This window comes from Merops nubicus, unplaced genomic scaffold, assembly GCF_000691845.1.
Source record: "Merops nubicus isolate BGI_N331 unplaced genomic scaffold, ASM69184v1 scaffold1580, whole genome shotgun sequence".
Taxonomy (NCBI): Eukaryota; Metazoa; Chordata; class Aves; order Coraciiformes; family Meropidae; genus Merops; species Merops nubicus.
Window position 1 is genome coordinate 12135 of NW_008584608.1, and position 20258 is coordinate 32392.

A 20258-nucleotide genomic window follows, 5' to 3' on the forward strand; every position below is an offset into this window, starting at 1 on the left:
AGTTCAGCAAATGGTTGAGCCTGCTCTTGCTTTTAAGCATGTGAGTTTTTTCCCTGTGGTGTGCAGCCTTCCCAGTGTGATACACACTAACTACACCCATGAACAACCCTGATGTGACCTGTGATCATGTCCAGGAGCAGAAAAGCAGAATTAAAGGAGCTGTAATGCCAAATTTCAGATTTTGTGCTCAGAGAACAATTTTAAACTGAAACCTAGCTTTTTGAAATGTGAGAAGTAAATAACTGATATTTATAGACTATGTAATTTGCACCGATTTCTATTTACAATCATATTGTTTATAAAATAATTGGCATGCGTGTGTACTGTCATAATTTGAAGGTTTTTTGTCCTCCTGCAGGATGATCCACATACAAATCTACTGATGGAAGCCATTAAAAATGACAGCTTAAGACAAATAGAACGTGAGAGGTAATGGTGGAGCCTATTCTTTCTTGACTGTGGTGCTGTAGATTTTAGCTTCTGAAAGTATTCTCAAACTTATCCTGTGTTCACAGCTCTTGTTATAAAAGTGTCTTCATAATTTTTAGGAAAGAACATGCTTGGAAGAACTGGTTGGAAGAACTCAGTTTAGTATACTGCACTGAAGTAAAATAACTATATGCTGTAGGTTATACTGCTTAAAACTTGCAGGCTTTGGTGTTTTTGTTTGGTTGGTTTTTGTGTGTGTGTGTATTTTTCTTTTAAATACAACTACCGTGTACAGTGAAAGGAGAATAGAAAAAAATGAAAGCTTTATCAATATCCAGGGCGGTAGTGATAGCAGGGGTTTGGTTAGATTGATTTCCAGGATTATCCTGTGTGCAGGAAGAAGCAAGAACAACATTTTTACAACATTTTTTTTTTTTTCTATATGTGTTTTTGAAACAATCACATTTGTGTGTTGGTGTTTGAGTCTTTTTTTTTTTTTTTTTCTCGTAGGAAATCCATGGCAGAGGAATACATCATGACAGCTGCTAAACTCATTGCACCAGTAATTGAGACATCTTTTGCAGTGGGATATGACTGGTAAGACTTGAGCAGGACTTCTTTTTGTCTAGACTATATGCCAGTCTCATGCTGGTTATGAACAGATTCATAAACAGCCTGGTGAACATAGTTTGTTGTACTTCTCAAACATAAAATCCAGGCTGTTTTCAGTTTGCCTCTGTAATGCTGTGGAGAGGAACAAAACAAAGCACTGGACTCTATTCTGTGTTAAATATTAATTTCATTTATCATTGAGACTCAACTATTAATTATGTATTTTTAACTGTTCTGTATTAGCACAAAAAGAGCTTCTTAAAGTTCGATGGAATTTAAAAATTGAAGAACTTAAACCTCGCTAAATAAATGCTGTACAGAAGGCAATGATCACTACTCTTTATTTTGAGTATAGCATAATGAAGACTTGGGGTGCTTAAGAAGTTTTAGAGACTCTAAACAGTCATTATATAAAACACTGAAATCTAAATATTGTTATAAAGGTTTATTTGCATTTCATTTATAAACTTAATGTTTATAAATGAACTTAATGTTTATAAATGAAAACTTAATCTACTGTTTCATAAACATTTATACAAGTGTATACAGTGGTAAGCTGCTGATACAATTTACCATTTTGTCTTTGTATCCACTTTATTTTTCAATTACAGCTTAGCTTTTACTTTCTGTGGTATTTTCTACAGCAGAATACCCTTCTCTGAAAAAAAACCAAACCCAGGCACACTTCCTATAAGGACAGTATAAAATGGTCAGTTTAACTTTTCAAGATGTATTTTGAACCAGTTTTTAGTTGTCTATTACAAAGATTTACTCTGATATTTTTAGTATTTTAAATAACATTATTGGAAAATAATATGGACACAAATGAATATTATGTATCTGCAGCTACTACATTACTATCAGGTACGTGCAATGTTTTGGAAGAGAAGGAAGTTTGATGGGAGAAGAGAACTTAATTTTACCTGTTTGGTTTTTTTTTTGGCCAGTTAGGATTATTTTCAAATTTTGCAGCTCCAAGAATTGTAATTTATTGATAAAGCTGTTTATACTAACATGAAATAATCTCTCACACAGGCACGGTTAGTCTGCTGGTGTCCACAAGGTGGTGTTTAATGGTTTAATAATCATTGTAGTCTTATAATTTCCCTACTTTTGCCATTCTGACTTCTCAGAACCTAAACAATACGACTTGTGAAAATTAGCTTGCTGCTTTATAACTTGCTAGCATGAGCAGCTCAGGTTTGTTTGCTCGCTCTTTATCTTGTAGTTGTATTCAAGAAAACTGGAAAAGGTTGTCAGATGTTCAGTTCACTTAGTGCTAACCAACAAAATACTTGTCCTAAAGTAAAACCACTCTCATCTGTCCTGGCTAATTAACTTCTGGGGAGATGCGTGGGATTGTGGGACAGATTTACTCTCTCTTCTTCTAGGCTGAGGTGTTCAAGCCCAGTGAGCAACTTTAACGAGCACTTTGAGCTTGATTTTCCTAATACTACACTTTGTTAAGAGTCCTCCGAGTGTTAAATGTGCTTTTAATCAATTTATTTAGAGAAATAAAGTGGAGCCAAATAATCTTTGGATTTCATAACTTCCTACTTAAAATGTGACATAATTTTGGGACTGTTCTGACACATTCCATAAGGAATTGTTGAATAATTTGATATTGTTGCATTTTATGGCTAAAAGATGTTTACAGTAACAGTTGAAAACTGGGTTTTGACTTTTATTACAGACGTCTTTGCAAAAATTGCTACTTTTTTCAGTATAATTTTTCCTTCAACATCAAAAGGATTTGTATACTTTGTATAGAGACTGTGTGTCAACCCAACTATAGCAGCAGTTTGCCATCAAAAGTTTAATTTAAAAATTAGCCATTAGAAGAAAAGCAAAAGGCCTTCTACCACCCTAAAAAAAAAGTGGAAGGGGTTGAAGAAGCAACCCACAAAGTTGTTCATTTGGTGTGCTTAATTCCAAACACTTTGAGAGAACAGTATATACATACAGTAACTAAAGGTTTTCCTTCAAATTATTAAGCAATTTTAAAGTACACCACATAAATCCTGGAAGATTGTGTCTGTGAATGAACATCTGAACTCTCTTCTGTGATCTTTTCTGCACTTGTTTTGCAGAAGTTCATAAGCTAAAAGTAACTGGAGGATGACCAGAAAGATTTATTATGACCTTATTATGTAGCTCAGGGACACGATCTGCAGTCTCTAGCTTTATTCACTAAGCTGGTTTATGGATTTGGTAGTATATGCAACAGGAGATCACGTTTGATAGAATGCATCCAGAGAAATTGTTTGGAAAATTAACTTAGTCCATATCTGACATCAAGTATTGCTTGGTGATGGAAAATAACATGCTGCTTAGGCAGATGACTAAAATAAATGAGTGCAGAGATACTACTACTAAGGTACATTGTGAGACTGAAATATTTTTTCAAATATTTTTAATCAAAGTGCTTTTTGCATTTGTAAAGAATGAATAAGAACAGCTTTTCATTTTGGAAAGTGAACTGGCTGCAGAATTACATAACTTAGAGTGGTGTTTGCACAGATGGATTTTGTTTATCTTTGACTTGTTTTCTGTTGCAGGTGTGTTGACGTAGTAAAAGCTTCCCACTATGTAGAGTTAGCCAATGACTTGGAAATAAATAAAGCCACTACTTACTTGAGGCAGCAGGATTTTAACCAGGTATAGTAACTTTTCACATTATTTCTTTTTTAATACTGTAGTGGTACAGATCTTTCTTAGCCACAGCATGTTGTTTCAGTAAAGGGTAAGAATGATTTATTCCAACATAATAATTACATTTGTGCTGCTCAGTTAAATAACTTTATTAAAACACTGGAAAGAGATAAGTTTTATCTAAACAAAATTTCTGCCACAGAAGTTAGAGTGAATGCAGTTCCATTTCAATATTAAGATACCTAAATTTATTTACTTTCCCTGGGTGTCCTAGCTGGCACTACAGTTAATGGAACTGCAGTCAATACAGTCAATGGAGCCCAGAAAGTGTATTGCTAATCAACACAGAGGTGTCACCATTAGTATGAGATGAATGTTTCTCTCAGTTAGGTTGACTGTAGTACCAAAACATACATAGATGCACCTTCTGTATGTCATTACTGTTTGTTCTGACATTCTCACTGTTCCTTGTGTACTGTAGCATTCCCTAAAATACTATAATCTGACCTTGCACTGTAGTCAGCCCTCCTACCTTCCACTGAAATACAAACTGGAATTAAATTAAACATATGCTCAGGAGCTTGGACAGTGCTGCATCTTTTATAAAATGTTGCCCCTTTTGGAGGCACAGAGGGCTGGGATGAATCACTGAAGCTGAAAATACGTTACAGCAGTTTGAGCCACAGTCTATGTTAGCAAACAAGGAAGGTCATAGAAAATACAGTGTTGGTGCTTCCAAGTAATAGCATAGCTCATTGCTCCAAATTCATTAACTGGCAGAAGTTCAGATGATACACCTACCAAAATCTTCTTGACTTTACAATTTTTAACTGCATATTATTGTGTGTTCTCTGTCCATTGTTCTGTTACACTTTTAAATGTACATATGAAGTAACTTCTGGCTGTATTGAAATTATGTATGTGTATCTATGTAGGTAAGATGTTATTTTGCACTTAGCCATCAAGTCACTAGTTAGACAAATTTCTGCCAATTAATTTTATGCTGAACTGCCTTCACTTTAAAAATCATCATCAGTCTTTTGCTAATGAGTACAGCCAACTGTAAACTGTAGCTTTCCTTTTCTATGCATATAAATTGCCAATATAGATGTATAAATTAATACCACAACTTACCATGTCTATTTGGTACTATCTAAGTGAAGGTGTGGCTTTCTTACCGTGTTTTATTTTAAGACAAATGTGGGGTTTTGTTCTTAATCAAATTTTTATAGGTTGTGGCACAATTTATTGTACCAGGTTTTCATCAATATTGCCATGTGATCTTTTCTTTGCCTGTAAAAAAGGCTTGGTTTGATATGTGAGAAGATGGAAAAAAGCTTCATCTGAACAGAAAGAAACTCAGATATCTGAAGGGATTTGCTCAATTACCTTCTGACATGGGCTGTTCAGTACATTGAATTATAGGAGTGCTGAATAAATAAGGAACATGGCAATCCTCAGGTTTTCATGAGTGACAAGAAAAAGAGAGATCATACACAGCAAAATTACAACTGATGCTGAGCACCTTCGTTATCTTCTAAGGTCTTTCACCTTCCCATAGCTTGGAGGGGTGGACACAGGGCCACACACTTAACTTGAGACTACTGTTCCTTCTCGTGTTTAAGCTCTCACGGTTTCCACAGCAGCCCTTGCTCTTCCTGTTTGTCCTGTCCTCTTCCTTCTTCCCTGTAGATAGAGCAAGAGAATTTTATTTTATTATACTGCATGTCTGACTGGTAGTTTTTCTGAGATTTGGAAGCAGTTTGGGAGTTTGGAAAACCTGGGGCAAATCTAGTAGCTTTATTGATGATAGCTTTTGGAGAGTGAGTGTGTTACAGGTAGGTAAACAGTCATATGATCTCAAAAATTTACTATTTTGGTGTTTATTTTTTTGCAGTTATCAATAGTATCCAGTATTTGTTTAAAATAAAAGTAGTTCTAAGAAGTGAGATACAGAGATTGTTGGTGTTGTTTCTGTAGAGTACTCCAATGGAGAGAGAGGGAAAGGGGTTGGAGGTAAGGAATAAGTGGAGAAGATGCTCTTTTTACTTTGATTACATGATGGAAGACCTTTAACCTGCACTGGAACTATTTAATAGCAGAGCAGGACTGCAGAATGGTGATTGCAGAGTGTGTTTCTTTTTGTTCTAATAAAACTGCAGCTGTCACTTATGTTCCTTCTGTCTCTTGTTCATATCCTTAATAACTTACCACCTGCTCAACACACCTTTGGCTGAAGAACAAGGATGGAAGCTTTTTGAAATACTCTGTTTCAAAGCTGAAAGTTTTATAGTTTTTCAAAAAAAATAGAACTAAAATAGATTTCTGCTATAACTACAATAGGCATAACTATGTGCTCATTGTAATGAGTACACTATTTTAAAAAAGTCCCAGCAACAATAAAAAAAAAATCAGGGTGGAAATTACGATAATATGTATAGATTGTACTTTATTAGTAAGGGGGTTTGTGTATTAGGTATTTCAAATGTTTTCTTAATTTCTAAGAAAAACTTTGAAAATTAATTTAAAACCAAAATTCTGCAGGTTAGCCATGCATCTCCTTAACATTTCTGGCAGACACTGCTTGGGTCAGGCAGGCTGCTTTCAAGTTTGACTTCTGTAAGCAAATAATTTGGGTACATTGGAAACATCCCACAAAGAATAATCTGGACAATCTTGTGTTTTGATTGTTGAAGCTAAGTAATCTTTGTTGTTAGGATTAAAAAGTTAGAATTTAATTAGAAATATATAAACTTAGCTGATGGTATAGTGGGAACATTTCTACTTTGCAAGGAGTAAAGGAGTATTGCTATGGATTTTCATCCTATGACTCCTGATTGCTGAAACGGTTCAAGAGACCTGCAACATAATTTACCAGTGAATGGAGTTCAGAGTCATATGAACTTTTCATTATACATGAAAGAGAGAACTTCCACTCTAATCTTTATGGTCAAAGGTACCATGTAGCAGTAAAATCAAAGGTAGACAAATTGGGTGCAATGAGAAAAGGGCTTTTCAGAAAGTGATTTTCAACTGTAGAGTTCTAAGTTCACTAAAAATGAATTCCATGAGGAAGCAAGTCTTTGCTTAAGAGTAGAATACATCAAATATAATAGTGTTACATCTAATAAATATTTGGGACCATTCCATTTTGGAGAAAGTCACAAATATATGTGTATAAAAGTTTAAAGTTATCACAGTTGAAGTCTTATATTTCAGAGAACAAAAAATCTAGAGCTTAAATTTTGAAATGCTTTTCTTGATTGAAATTGGTGTATTTCTTTAAAGAATTTCCATTAGGAGAATATTATGATCTTCAGTAGTTCATAGACCTAGACTAAATCAATGAACTATATCTAGCTGTATATACTTTGTCAATTTATATGTCATTACTACAGTTGTGCTTTTATGTCAAGTAACTGTAAAAACAATATGTATGACAGTCAAAATGTTTTTCCTTGGTGTTTGTTTTGGCATTCCACATACAGTGCCATGCATTCACGTTCATATGTAAATAGCAGCTTACAGGTTTGGTGTAAAGGAAGAAGGAAACTTTTGAATTCCTAATGTTGATAGCTAAACAGAGGTTGCCCTATCTATGTTGTAATAAATGATGGAACTGAGCTCACTGTGATACTCTGTAGCTAATATTAAATATTCAGTGTATAGAAGTCAAATTTTCTTAATTATTTAGTCCTCAGTTACAAATGTCACCACAGTCAACAGAAAAAAAAAAAAAAGCTGCCTTTTATTTCCAAGTTTCTTTGATAGTTTGCTAGCTATAAATTGGTTTACTTTTTGTCCACAAACTTACTTATTTTGTAGTTTATGAAATTTAGTTTTCATGTGGGAGTCTTTAGAAAAAGATCATCTGGCCTCAGTCTTCACATCTGAGAACTTCCTAAACTTAGACAGGTGTCATCTTATTACACAAAACAACTGCAAGATGAAATTCAATCCTGCACTGTCTTGCATGTTGGTGGTTTGTTGTCGGTGTTTTGTTTTTTTTTTTTTATATAGCATGTACTTTCTAAAGTTTTAATGAGTTGCTGTCAATCCTTTTGTGTTCACTTAAAGAACTGGAGAAGTAGGTATGAGAATTTTAATTAGTTGACTAGATGAAAAGCAAACAATTAAACTTGTATTTTGTATGTGTGGAATTGTCAGTTATCTCTGTACTTCAACATACCCATATCTGATCTAGATTTGGAAGAAGTAATGGATAACCAGTATTGTTGAAATTTTGTGCCAAGATTAATATTGAGTATAATATAGTTGTGTGTGCATGCTTACAAGCACGTGTTACAAGCTCTAGTAATTGTGTGTGAGTGTATCAGTTGATAATTTTAGCTCTTTGTTACTTTGAAGTTTATCAGTGCTTTCTGAAAGAATTTTGATGTAAGTTTGCTTCAGTGGGAAGTAAATTGTTTCCAAATTATTTCTAGGCACTGGAGACTTTAAAAATGTTTGAAAAAAGGGATAGCAGAGTAAAGAGTGCAGCTGCAACAAACCTTTCATTCCTTTATTATTTGGTAAGTGTTTGCTTCAATGAAAATGCAGTTAAGAACTGCAGTTTATATAGCAACTTCTGTATCTTTATATGAATCTGTGTCTCTTTAAATAATCTCTGTAAACAGCAAAGAAGTGAATCTTAGAGGAGTTATTCTGGAACACCCATTCTTGGCTGTAGTTGAAGTTTGGATCGTATTCTTTGTATTGTGTTGCTGGGAGGAAGAGCAAGACTGAGCCTCTGGCCACACAAGTATGCCTGCGGTGTGGTTTGTGCAGACGCTCAGCAGCTGCATTTAAAACTCAGGTCCTGAAGACCCTGGCTGAAATTCAGGAGCATATGAAGTATGCAGCTTAGACAGGTGTGTTTGTGTATGAAGTTTGCTGTAGAGTAGGGAGATTTATTTTTGTTTTTTAAAGAAATACTTTTTCATTTCAATAATGAAAGCTTCCATACTGAATGGGACAGAGTAGCGAAACACATCTCAAATGTTAAGTTCCCTGAAACTTAAAAGAGATTATATCTACCTTTTGCAGACACAAACAGAATATTTTAGGACTGAAAAATGTACTATTTTTCTTCATCCTCAATCTTTTGAAATTCCATTATATTAACTGTTAGAAACCATAGCTGCATGAAAATTGACAGACACATGACTAATACAATGTTTGTTTTGTTCATGTAGGAGAATGAATTGGCACAAGCAACTAACTATGCAGATCTAGCTGTAAATTCTGATAGGTACAATCCAGCAGCTCTAACTAACAAAGGAAATACTGTTTTTGCCAATGGGGACTATGAAAAAGCAGCTGAGTTTTATAAGGAAGCTCTCAGGAATGATTCCTCATGCACTGAAGCACTTTATAATCTTGGTAAGCAAAAGGTGCTTTTGTTTAAAGCTAACAGTAGTGTTTCTGAGAATCTGGCTTTCAAAGTTTTATTGTACAGAAATGTATTCTAAGTATTATTACATTATTCAGTAATTTATAGCAAGTTATTAGTTCGTACTTCCTATGTGTTCTGAAAAAAAATAACAAACGGTATTAATAACATCAGCTAGTAATTGCAGATGATTAAGTCACTCTGAAGATAAAAATTTCTGCTGTCTACTGAAAATATGCCAGTTTCAGCATTATTAGACCCTCAGACTCATTCCCTTCTAAAAGCTCTCCCTTTCCCTCATTCATTTTGTTCAATAAGTGAGATGACAGTATGTTCTTGGTCTTTGATTAGCTTTGTGTTCCTTGTATGTAGCAGTTTGGTGAGTTTTACTTGCTGGTAAGAATTATAAGTGTGGCTCCCACAAACTTACATCCATCAAGGTCAAGGCGGTTATACTGCCTCTGAGTACTGTGTTCGTATTCATTTTTTTCTTGTTTATTCTGTTGGTTAATATGCTGAATTTATCTTTTTCTCATTGCATTAATACTGTAACCTTTATTTTTATAGGTTTAACATACAAGAAGTTAAACAGAATAGATGAAGCTTTGGATTGTTTTCTTAAACTCCATGCAATCCTTCGAAATAGTGCCCAAGTCCTTCACCAGATAGCAAACGTGTATCTTTTTCTGGATTATGAAAAGGAATAGTGGTTTTAGTAAATTTATTTAATCTGAAATACATGTTTCAATCACGACGACTTAGAAGTTTACTGTAGTGTCCGTTATAATTAGAATGATCATGTTAGAGATTCATTGTCTGTTGTGAAAATGAAAACAGAACTTAAAATGCTTTTGGACATTTCCAGTGAAGCAAGTCAAGAAATGCATTGAGACTATTCACATTGCAGGGAGTACATTTACACTCAGCATTAAATTATCTTGGAATATTTAAAATGCTGCTGATTTTATGATGAAAATAATGTGGCACGTGTAAGCACATTTAAAAAAGTAGTATAGTTAATGAAAGTGAAGTTCTGTTCTGAAAGCTGTTTTCAGATTAATTAGTGTATGTGTAAGAAAATAATTGTCTCTCAGCACTGCAAAGGCTCGACAGACTTAAAAGCTGAGGAGGAGAGGGGGGACCAGAATCTCACACTATCTGTGCTGTGCTGCTTAGGCATACAGCAGAAACTCTCACTGCAGGCTAAAGTCTGTTCTTGAGGATAGCAGTTTTTCCTAATGCCCTATTTTGGGGAAAACTGATGTATTATGAAAAACTAACCAAGTTGTAAAGGCTACAACTCACTTTCTCATGTTTATTCATGTAAATGAGGAAGTCAAAGTAAAATCAGTGACACAGAGAGAGGAGAACCAAGCCCAAAGTTCTCTTGAGCCCATGGTGTTTTTAAGGTGGAAAAGCAGCCCCAGAGCCTTTGAATATTTCTCTTTTCCCGTGTAACAAAAATACCCTCTGATAGAATGAAGTGATGACTCCCGTGAGCGGTAGATACGACTGCCCAGCATATGCGTTACATTATGGGAAGTAGTAGCGATTCTAATTAAATCAAAATGTCATCAGCATCAGTCCTTGACTGAAGAAAACTCAGATATGAGATCATGGGAGATCCCAGTCAAGCCATAGAGTGGCTTCTGCAGTTGATCAGTGTAGTACCAACTGATCCACATGTACTTTCAAAGCTAGGGAAATTATATGATAATGATGGTGATAAATCTCAAGCTTTCCATTATTTCTATGAGGTACTTGCTCTTTATTGTTTTGCCAATGCACTTTGTCATCATTAATGAAAATTTGGCCATAGGTTCCTATATCAAATTAACAATTGATTATTTTAAACTTTTTAAAATGTCATCCAAAAAAAAAAAAGAAAAAAATATTTTGGGAGAGCGAGAGTTGACAAAATTTAATTTTTCTAGTCAGATCCTAAGGAAACACATAGCCTATGTTTTTACATGGTATAAGACCTCAGACTTCCATTTTTCATATGGACATGTTTTACATTGCCCCCTAACAATTTTAGTTTAAAATATAATCTGAGATGAAATAAAAGATTTATATAATAAACATTATTTTAAAGGTTTGTAACATAACTGCGTTGATTGGAAATTGTACCTGTATAATGGATATGGTGATACATACATAATCACAAACACATTATCTGTAAGTTTATGGATTTAAATGATACAGCTACGAATTACATATACACAGCTGTGTGAAGATGGGCATCCTCTCTCATTTCAAACCAGCTATAGTATTACCTAGTTTGCAGAGATTCTTCTGGTTTAGAAATAACAAGAGAGAAAGTTGCTTTACTGCAATCTGGGAGTTCTTTTTATCTGCATAAAATGAGGATGACCAAAGGCTGTGTTCCAATCTGAATGCTAATGGAGTTGTGCTTGATGATAATTTTGCTACCTGTTTCAGTGGGAATTCTTAAAAAACCAAAAATGGTTTTTATGTACGTATGTATTTCATAAAAAAACCCCACTTTTGGGTGAGTTTTCCAGCAGACTGATTTGAATGTGGAATTGTACACGTACTAGCATTGTTTAAAGTTTTAGGTAACTTACTCCCATGTAAATATGGTCTAAGTAAACATTTTTGCTGTTGCAAACTGTTTAAAATAATATTTCAAATAAGGCAAGATGGAAAATGTGACAGACTCATGTCAGGTAACTTCTAATAAGCATTCTGTAATTGTAATACTTGGCATGTTTTTTTTCCTTTTTAATCAGGATTACTTAGTATAGCACACTGCTTTTATTCATGTTACATGTTTTGGCATCTGGAGAGTTAAACATTTAAGATATTCCAGAAGTAACATAAAGATGTTGTTTATCACTAAAATTGTTTCTTTCACCTTTCCTATTTTGTCAGTCATACCGGTATTTCCCTTCAAACATTGAAGTCATTGAATGGCTTGGAGCCTATTACATTGACACCCAGTTTTGTGAAAAAGCCATTGAGTACTTTGAAAGAGCAGCACTTATCCTGTAAGTAATGGTTATTTTATGCCTACTCAAATATTTTGTGATTAGATATCCATACTTCTACCTAGAGATAAATTAATTGGACAGTCTTAATATTATAAGCAAATACCAGAGAATATTTGAGATGTTACTTAGTTTTCTCAACTTTCTGTTCATTTACAGTGTTACTCTTACTGTACAATTTCAGTTATAAGTAAGATCCTCCACTGGGCCCAGCCTAGTATTAAAGATACTAATAGAAGACAGTATTAGGTACTGGAATGTCTTTTCTCTGACCTCAAAAATTAAACACAGCTATGAAGTGGGAAACAGCTAAGACACCAACAACACTTCGTTCTCTGTGATTTTATGTGAAATATTTCCTTTCTGTTATTTTATCTTGTGGTGGGGATTTAATTGTTTAGATGAATGCATCTTTTAGCTGTTCTTGCTGCATTTCCACTTTTAACATAATTACTTGTCCATGAAAAAGATATTACAAGCTATAGAAGTCAGAAAAAAGTGCTGTGCAGAATTACCAATGGTCAGTGAAAATAAGCTGACAGATCAAATTTATCCTGATAGAAATATCTGAAATATTTTGAGTTCAGTTAAAGCAACTTGATTGCTGAAATTGTCCTTTAGCAGAATATGATGCACTTAAGTATATAGGGCGTATATTTTCTTCTAGATCAGAAAGAGAGCTCATCAGATAGATAGCTAATAACCAAAAATTTGGTCAAATTTAAATTTTTAATTCAGAGTTTAAACAGAATTCTAAAAAGACATGCTTCTTACTCTTTTTATGAGGAAACAAATATTTATCTATATGTTCCTGAAGAATTTTCTATTAATAGACCAACTAAAATTCACTCCAACAAGTGTGAATTTTTCTATTTTGTGTATTGGAGAACCTACCAAAAATCAAGCTAAGCAAAACTCAGTTGTTGCTTGTCTTCTGATGATCTAAACTTTGATGTTCTTTTTGTTCTGTGAATCTGACTGACATGCATGAACAAGACAGCATGTGAACAAATATATGTACAATATTATCCAAGGAAAGACTATACTGTGAATAGATTGTTAAAAGTTCAGTATAAAATAGTAATTCTTATTTTGATAGCGCTTGGATTAGAGTAGACATCAATTATAGGAAAAAAAATCCAGAATTTAAATAAGGATTAAAAATTAAAAATTAAATAGAAAAACATAGATTTCACCCAAGTTGTGGTATAATTCTAAAGAAACAGAGGTCTAGTATAGATGAAAATACACAGGAGGCAGTTCACAGAAATTGTAGTGTACAGGTCTGCCAGTATTCTTTTCAGTATAAATACTGGCCACCTTAAAAAATTGTATTTTAATCAAGCTATGAAATCACATATGTTGACGTTCATGGCTGCCTTAGAAAATTTGGAAAGAGCTGAAAACAAAAAGAATTATATTCTGCTTTTGGCAAAGAACTAAATATTTTATGCTCCATGTTGCTTTCAGTCCATGCATGAAACATGAAGTACTTACGAATAATTGCCACAAGAAATCCTTGATTATTAATTGTAAGGTATTTGTAATACAGAGAAATTACTTCTCTATGGGATAATAATGTTAATAGTATATAAGAGAACATAGATATTTTGGTCTTTATTTGGTATTAAAAATAATCTAGATATGCTCATTGATACATAGGAGTGTTTTGTACCCCAGATAAGGATTAGAGGTTCACATCTCCTGTCTCCTCATTGTGTCTGGTGCACAGAATGATGAGCAGGAGAAAGGCTATAAGGTAGGACTACAAGGAGTGACATCAAAGCCTGACCACAGCAGCACGGTGTAGGGATAAACTGGGTGTGAACTCAGCAGGTTACCTGCTGCCTAGGAAAGTGATAAGTTAGGTGAAAAATTAAGAGTAGTTTACTAGTAGGTCTTTACCAGTGTTACACAGATTATTTTGCTTCATTCTTTGGCAGTGTGCATAATTTTATGTTATTTCTATGCAGACCAACACAAGTGAAGTGGCAGCTGATGGTTGCCAGTTGCTACAGGAGAAGTGGTAAGTTCTGTAACTTTTATGTAATTGGTTGGAGGTTTGTAACTTTTTTTTAGTTAGTTGGAGATGTTTAGCCTGGTGAATATATGAAAGGGGTTTGTAGGGAAGATGGAGAGAGACTTTTTATCGGGGCCTTTAGTGACAGGAAGGGGGCAACAGTTTTAAACTGAAAGAGGGCAGACTTACGGTGGACATAAGGAAGAAATTTTTTACCGTAAGGCTGGTGAGACACAGGAACAGGTTGCCCAGGGAAGTTGTTGGTGACCTGTCACTGGAAGTGTTCAAGGTCAGATTGGATGGGGATTTCAGCAGCCTAATCTTGTGAAAACTGTCCTTGCCCATGGCAGAGGGTTTGGACTAGATGATCTCCAGCAGTCACAGAATCATGAAATTGTTTTGGTTGGAAGAGGAGCTTTAAGATCATCTCAAACCATTCTATGATTTGGTTTTAATTTTTTTTTTTTTTTTCCTTTTCGTCTTTTCTGCCTGATGTGAGTACTGGTCATAAAGTTTGTTTGAAAATTCACTTACATGTTATTTTGTTATGAATTTTATGTGTATAGGTAATAAAACATGACTTTTGTTTTAAGTCCAAGAAGTGTGCCTGTACTGACTTGCATGAAACATTCCTTACGCTGTTAAATAAATAATATAAGAGAATACAGCATAAATGATCTGATAGAAGATATTGTAATATCTTCTATCAGATATACCATCTGATCTAACCTAAGTAATTAGATTTTAAAGTTGCTTAATTCTGATTTCTTTTCAACAGCAGGTATACTTTTTCAGTATTAAAGTACTGTTTGCATTATGCAAACAAAAGACAGTCTCTCAATGTGTTGTATTTTCTTACTGGGAATATAACATGCCAATAAGCAAAATGAAAAGAGACTAATCTTTCTGGATTTTTTCATCACATAAAAATGCATTCAAGACACTTGATGATGTAAATTATATTCTGCTTTTTTCCTGTCCCATTTTGTCTCTCTCCTATATGCTTCTTCAGAATTTTGCAGAGCAGACTTCCATAATAAAGAAATAAATGCATTTTCTCACTCTGCTCAGTTATTTAATACAACAGAAAAGGAACAGGACCTAGTGAATTACCCAGTGGATTAAGAACAGTCAACACCACCTGAAATTAGAGTTGCTGTTTTCCAAGCAAAGAAACACAATGGGTTTGGCTGCTTTTTAGATCTTTTGTGATTGATTGGCAAAATTCATAGCTTATTGTGTTAACACACAGCAGGTCAGTTTGATCTCTGCATCACACTAGGAAAATAAAAATACTGATATCTCAACAAACTATTTTTGTCAGATATTTTATGGATATGAGGTTTTAGTTTCACAGGGTCTATTGGTCCTTGCCGTAATAATCAAGCTGAGCCAAGGCTGAAGGCAAAAGTCTTAAAGAATAATTACTTTGGTACCAGATATGGGCACAAGAGAGGCACACAGTTAGCATTCTGATGGAAGGAAGGAAGGAGAGGCAGAGCTCAGCTGTTACACATTGCTGTTCGACCAGTCCATACATTTGCAGCCTCAGATAAGCTCTGATATGCTTGATCCAGCTTGTCTAGTAGATGTGTCACAGAACAAAGGTGTCCTAGAGGCCGGGCAGGGTCAAAGAAGGGCAAAAATCAAGAAATGCCTCTTCATTAGTTCTGTTATTTACAGAGTAATTTGGATTGTTTTCAGTTATACTTAATTTTTACTATCAGGAATTAAAGAATGTTAAGCTTGGTTTTATCAAATTTGGTCTTCAAAGATGAAAGGATGTTAAACTATCAATTTCTCATCAGATACTCTTTATGTTTGGATATGTGGATATATGTTTGGTTTGTTTGCAGGTAACTACCAGAAAGCTCTAGAGAAATACAGAGTCATTCATAGAAAATTCCCAGAGAATGTTGAATGTAAGTTGTTTCATGGAGTGGTACAACTATCAAATGAAATTTTGTTACATTGAATATGTGTTAGTAATCATACGATGTAAGTAAGTATTTTTCATATCAAAATATTTTTATTAATGTAACATTTTTATTCATGCTAATGCTGCATGTTTTCTGTGACAACACTAAAATGTGATTTAAGAAATATTACAGTAGCACTGAAGAAGAGAGTTAAAAAAACCTTTTAACTCCAGCAGATTTAGATCTTTCTTATACATCCTAAATTTGCATAACTATATTACTTATTTAATCTTTCTTATGATAAAATGTACGTATTTTTACTTATAGTCCCTGCTAGTTGAAAATTCTGCTTTAAGTTTCTAGATAAAAGAAAAATTTACTATTAAGTTTTACCAGAGCCAGTGTTTTAAGGGTTCTTTTGGTTCTACTATAGAGTTATAGCTGATCTTTGTGTCTGGTTTGTTTTTCTTTGTTATTTCCTTTTAATTCTATAAAAAACAATCTTTAAAAAATAAACCACAGCAACAGAAAAGCTAAACCATTCTGATTCAGAATTCTTGGCATTTGTAAAATTGTTTTCAACAAAATGCTATTGATAGTGGCTCCTCAGTAATAACTTAGCATCATTGTTATGCTTTCCATTTTCCAAAATATTTTGCAAATGTTCTGAGCCAGATGAGTTAATGTGTCTTTTGCCTCAGCATAAATAAAGGTATTTGAACTGTTCATGGATATTGACACTGCATCTCAGAAAACGCTGAATTCTTGGCAAAGTATCACAACTTGCATAGTGATGCTGGACTGGAGTCACAACTGTTTGCAGTCCTTTATGTCCATTCTGTTAAGGTGTGCATGTGGTTTGACCTGTTTGTCAGCCTTTTCTTAATGACCTTCTGCTTTTCAATTAGGCCTCCGATTTTTAGTTCGGCTCTGCACAGATTTGGGGCTGAAAGAAGTCCAGGAATATATGACAAAACTCAAGAAAGTGGAAAAATTAAATGAAATGAGAGAGCAGGTGAGTTTGTTCCTTTCTGTGATTATACAGTATCACTACATACATAGAGGAAGCTAAAATAGTGTTTATCATACTTCAAGACAAAATGTGTATTAACTTCCTGGTGTAGAGGGGCTTGTGTTGTGTGGTTTTGGGGGTTTTAGTTTTAAAATACTGATTGGCCTTATGTCTGTCTGGATGGTTTTTGAGCACTGGGCTTTCTGTGATTTTAAATGCTAGTGAAAGATGGGTTATGTGGATGGGATAGGAATGCTGGAGCCACCTGCACAATTCAGTGTCTCTGGAATGTCGTCTTTCCTACTTGCTTGCCAGACTGTATAAAGTGTGTTTATGAGCCAAGTGATAATGCAACTATAGAGAAAGAAGGGAAGCCTAAGAATTTGTCTACGCAGTATAACTTGCAGCTTTGTATATAGCAAAACCAACATTGACAGGTTATATAGATAGAAATAAATTAGTTGTTAGTGTCAATTTTGAAACTGAAAAAAAGTTCCATGGAAAAGCTACAGGCTGTGAAAGGTATGAGATCGTAACCTGTGTTCTGTTCAGAGGAGCGAGCGTGTCTGTGCACATGCACATCCATGATTTTCTTGCTACTCCTATAATAAAAGATTTTTAATCACCTTCTTGTTTGGAAAGCTATCCATGCTGTTGAGCTACAAAGAGTTCAGTTCACTCTCCAGTGAATTGCCCAAGAGCTACCTAGTCACATTGGGAGGTGTTAAGTCTTACCTAATTCACTCTGCTCCTAGTAAAGCTTACTGGCTCCCTTTTGATGCTAATGTCAGATAATGGGTAAATGCATCCGTAGTGATTTCACTTTTACTTCAATTCCAGAGTCTTGAGTATGCACATGTACGCTAGAACATTTTAAAAATGAAACTCACAAAGGGAAACACTGATCAAAGGATTCCGTGTTTATGCTACACTCTAACTTCGGGTGGCTAGCTGAAGTATATTGGTTACAGTAAATGTGAAATTTAGAGTACTTGAAAAAATGGACAAGGTAAGCAGTACACAAATGCAGTGAGGCTAATAGTCTTCCCTGCCTTCCCCATAGTGGCATCAGTGAGCAAAACAGATGACCAGGTATAATGTTCCTACCCTCTCTGAAGTGTGGTAACCAGGCTTCACAGGGCTCCCAGGGGATGTCATTCAGTGTCAGTGATACACACAATTCTCTGCAGTACCTGCCAGTACCTCAGTGATTTACTTGGGAAAGCTCAAAAATGAAACCAGTTAAAACTGGATTGTTTTAGAGGAGGGGGTGGGAAAGAGAGAGAGAGAGATGTTTGGATATTTGAATTCAAACATCCCTGGAGATTTAAAAAAAAGAAAAAAAGAATTGTCTTATCTCTTTCTGTTTATTTCATGTTGGAAGCAGGAGCTTTCTTGAAGACACTTCTGTACATTCTGGTGGGGAAAAAGCAACCAGTAAAATATTTAAAAGATTAAATAGGCTAAGTTATTTAAGATTTTAGTAACACAGACTTTATTTTTTTTTTCATTCTGACTGCATTGTCTTAAGGGACTTCATTGAGTAGTACCTGAATGACAGAGCTATCAATGGAATCCAGTACAGACGCAGGGTAGCCCAAGTTATTGCACAGTTGGTTTAGAATGTTCAGACTTCAATAGTGATCATAATTCAGCCATGACATGGAAAGCTCACTCTGTGTCTTGCATTTCAGTATTACTCCTTAGAGTCTGGTCAATCTCCTGTCACAAAACCAACCTTGCAAAGCAGAATCATAGAATGTTTTGGGTTGGAAGGAACCTTTAAATATAATCTAATCTTCACCCCTGCTACAGGCAGGGACATCTTTCACTACATAAGGTTGCTCCGAGCCTTGCCCAACGTGACCTTGAACAGTTCCCGTGGTGAGGCATCCACAGTTTCTCTGGGCAACCTATTCCAGTGTCTCACCAACCTCATCATAATTTTTTTTTTTCCCCTTATGTTCAATGATGAAAGATTGTTAGATGACCAACCTACCAATGGTAGGTGGTAGGCAAAGATGTCTACCATCTTTCAGTTTAAAGCCGTTGCCCCTTGTCCTGTCATTGCAAGCCTTGGTAAAAAGTCTGTCCCCATCTTTCTTACAAGACCCCTCTAAGTACTGTAAGACTGCCATAAGGTCTCCTGAAAGCCTTCTCTTCTCCTGGGTGAACAACCACAGCTCTCTCAGACTTTCTTCCTAGAAGAGGTGTTCCCATTCTTAGACCAGTTTCATGGCCCTATTCTAACAGGTCCATGTCTTGTATTGGGGATGCCAGAGCTGGATGCAGTACTCCACATGAGGCCTTGTGAAAGCAGAGGAGAGGGAAGAATAAAGTATCTATGACAGCACTTCTAGTTAGTCAAAGTTTTAAGCAGATCTGACAAAATGTTTTCTTCTCTTCTCAAGGAAAAGAACTTTTTTTGCACCTCAAATAACTGACCAGTTTTCTTAAAAATCAACACTATTGTAGATGTAAAGGAACAAAGACTCTAAGAAAAGATAAAATCATAAAATCATTTAGGTTAGAAAAGACCTTCAAGATTGAGTCCAGCCATAAACCTAACACTGCCAAGTCTGCCACAAAACCATGTCCATAAGCATCACATCTGCACATCTTTTAAATGCTTCCAGGGATGGTGACTCCACCACTTCTGAAAGGCTTGATAACCCTTTCAGTGGAAAAATTTTTCCTAACATCCAATCTAAACCTCCCCTGGTGCAACTTGAGGCCATTTCCTCTTGTCCTGTCACTTGTTACTTGGGAGAAGAGAGCGACCCCAACCTAGCTCAAACCTCCTTTCAAGGAGCTGTAGAGCATGATAAGGTCTCCCCTCAGTGTCCTCTTCTCCAGGCTAAACAACCCCAGTTCCCTCAGCCACTCTCGTAGGGCTTGTTCTCTAGACCCTTCACCATAATTGATCACCAAATGTGATTATGTTGCCCTTCTTTGTACATGTCCCAGCACCTCAATGTCCCTCTTGCAGTGAGGTGGCCAAAACTGAATACAGTGTTTGAGGCACGGCCTCACCAGTGCCAAGCACAGGGAGATAATCACTTCCCTAGTCTTGCTAGTCACAATGTTTGTGATAGAAGCCAGGATGCTCTTGGCCTTATGGGCCACCTGGACACACTGCTGGCTTATATTCAGCTGGCTGTTGAGCAACACCCCCATGCCCTTTTCCACCAGGCAGCTTTCCAGCCACTCT

At 35.3% G+C, this 20258-nt stretch overlaps 1 protein-coding gene across 1 annotated transcript in view; it reads left to right on the forward strand.

Annotated features, from left to right (window-relative positions):
- IFT88 (intraflagellar transport 88) overlaps window positions 1-20258 on the forward strand; it is a 42730-nt gene that overhangs the window by 11474 nt on the left and 10998 nt on the right. The window contains exons 12-22 of the mRNA XM_008944594.1: window positions 359-429; window positions 940-1026; window positions 3600-3699; window positions 8139-8225; window positions 8889-9075; window positions 9653-9761; window positions 10692-10842; window positions 11981-12096; window positions 14070-14122; window positions 15973-16038; window positions 16944-17050. Of these exons, the coding sequence (XP_008942842.1) occupies window positions 359-429; window positions 940-1026; window positions 3600-3699; window positions 8139-8225; window positions 8889-9075; window positions 9653-9761; window positions 10692-10842; window positions 11981-12096; window positions 14070-14122; window positions 15973-16038; window positions 16944-17050 (1134 nt within the window). The remainder of the gene's footprint in view (window positions 1-358; window positions 430-939; window positions 1027-3599; window positions 3700-8138; window positions 8226-8888; window positions 9076-9652; window positions 9762-10691; window positions 10843-11980; window positions 12097-14069; window positions 14123-15972; window positions 16039-16943; window positions 17051-20258) is intronic.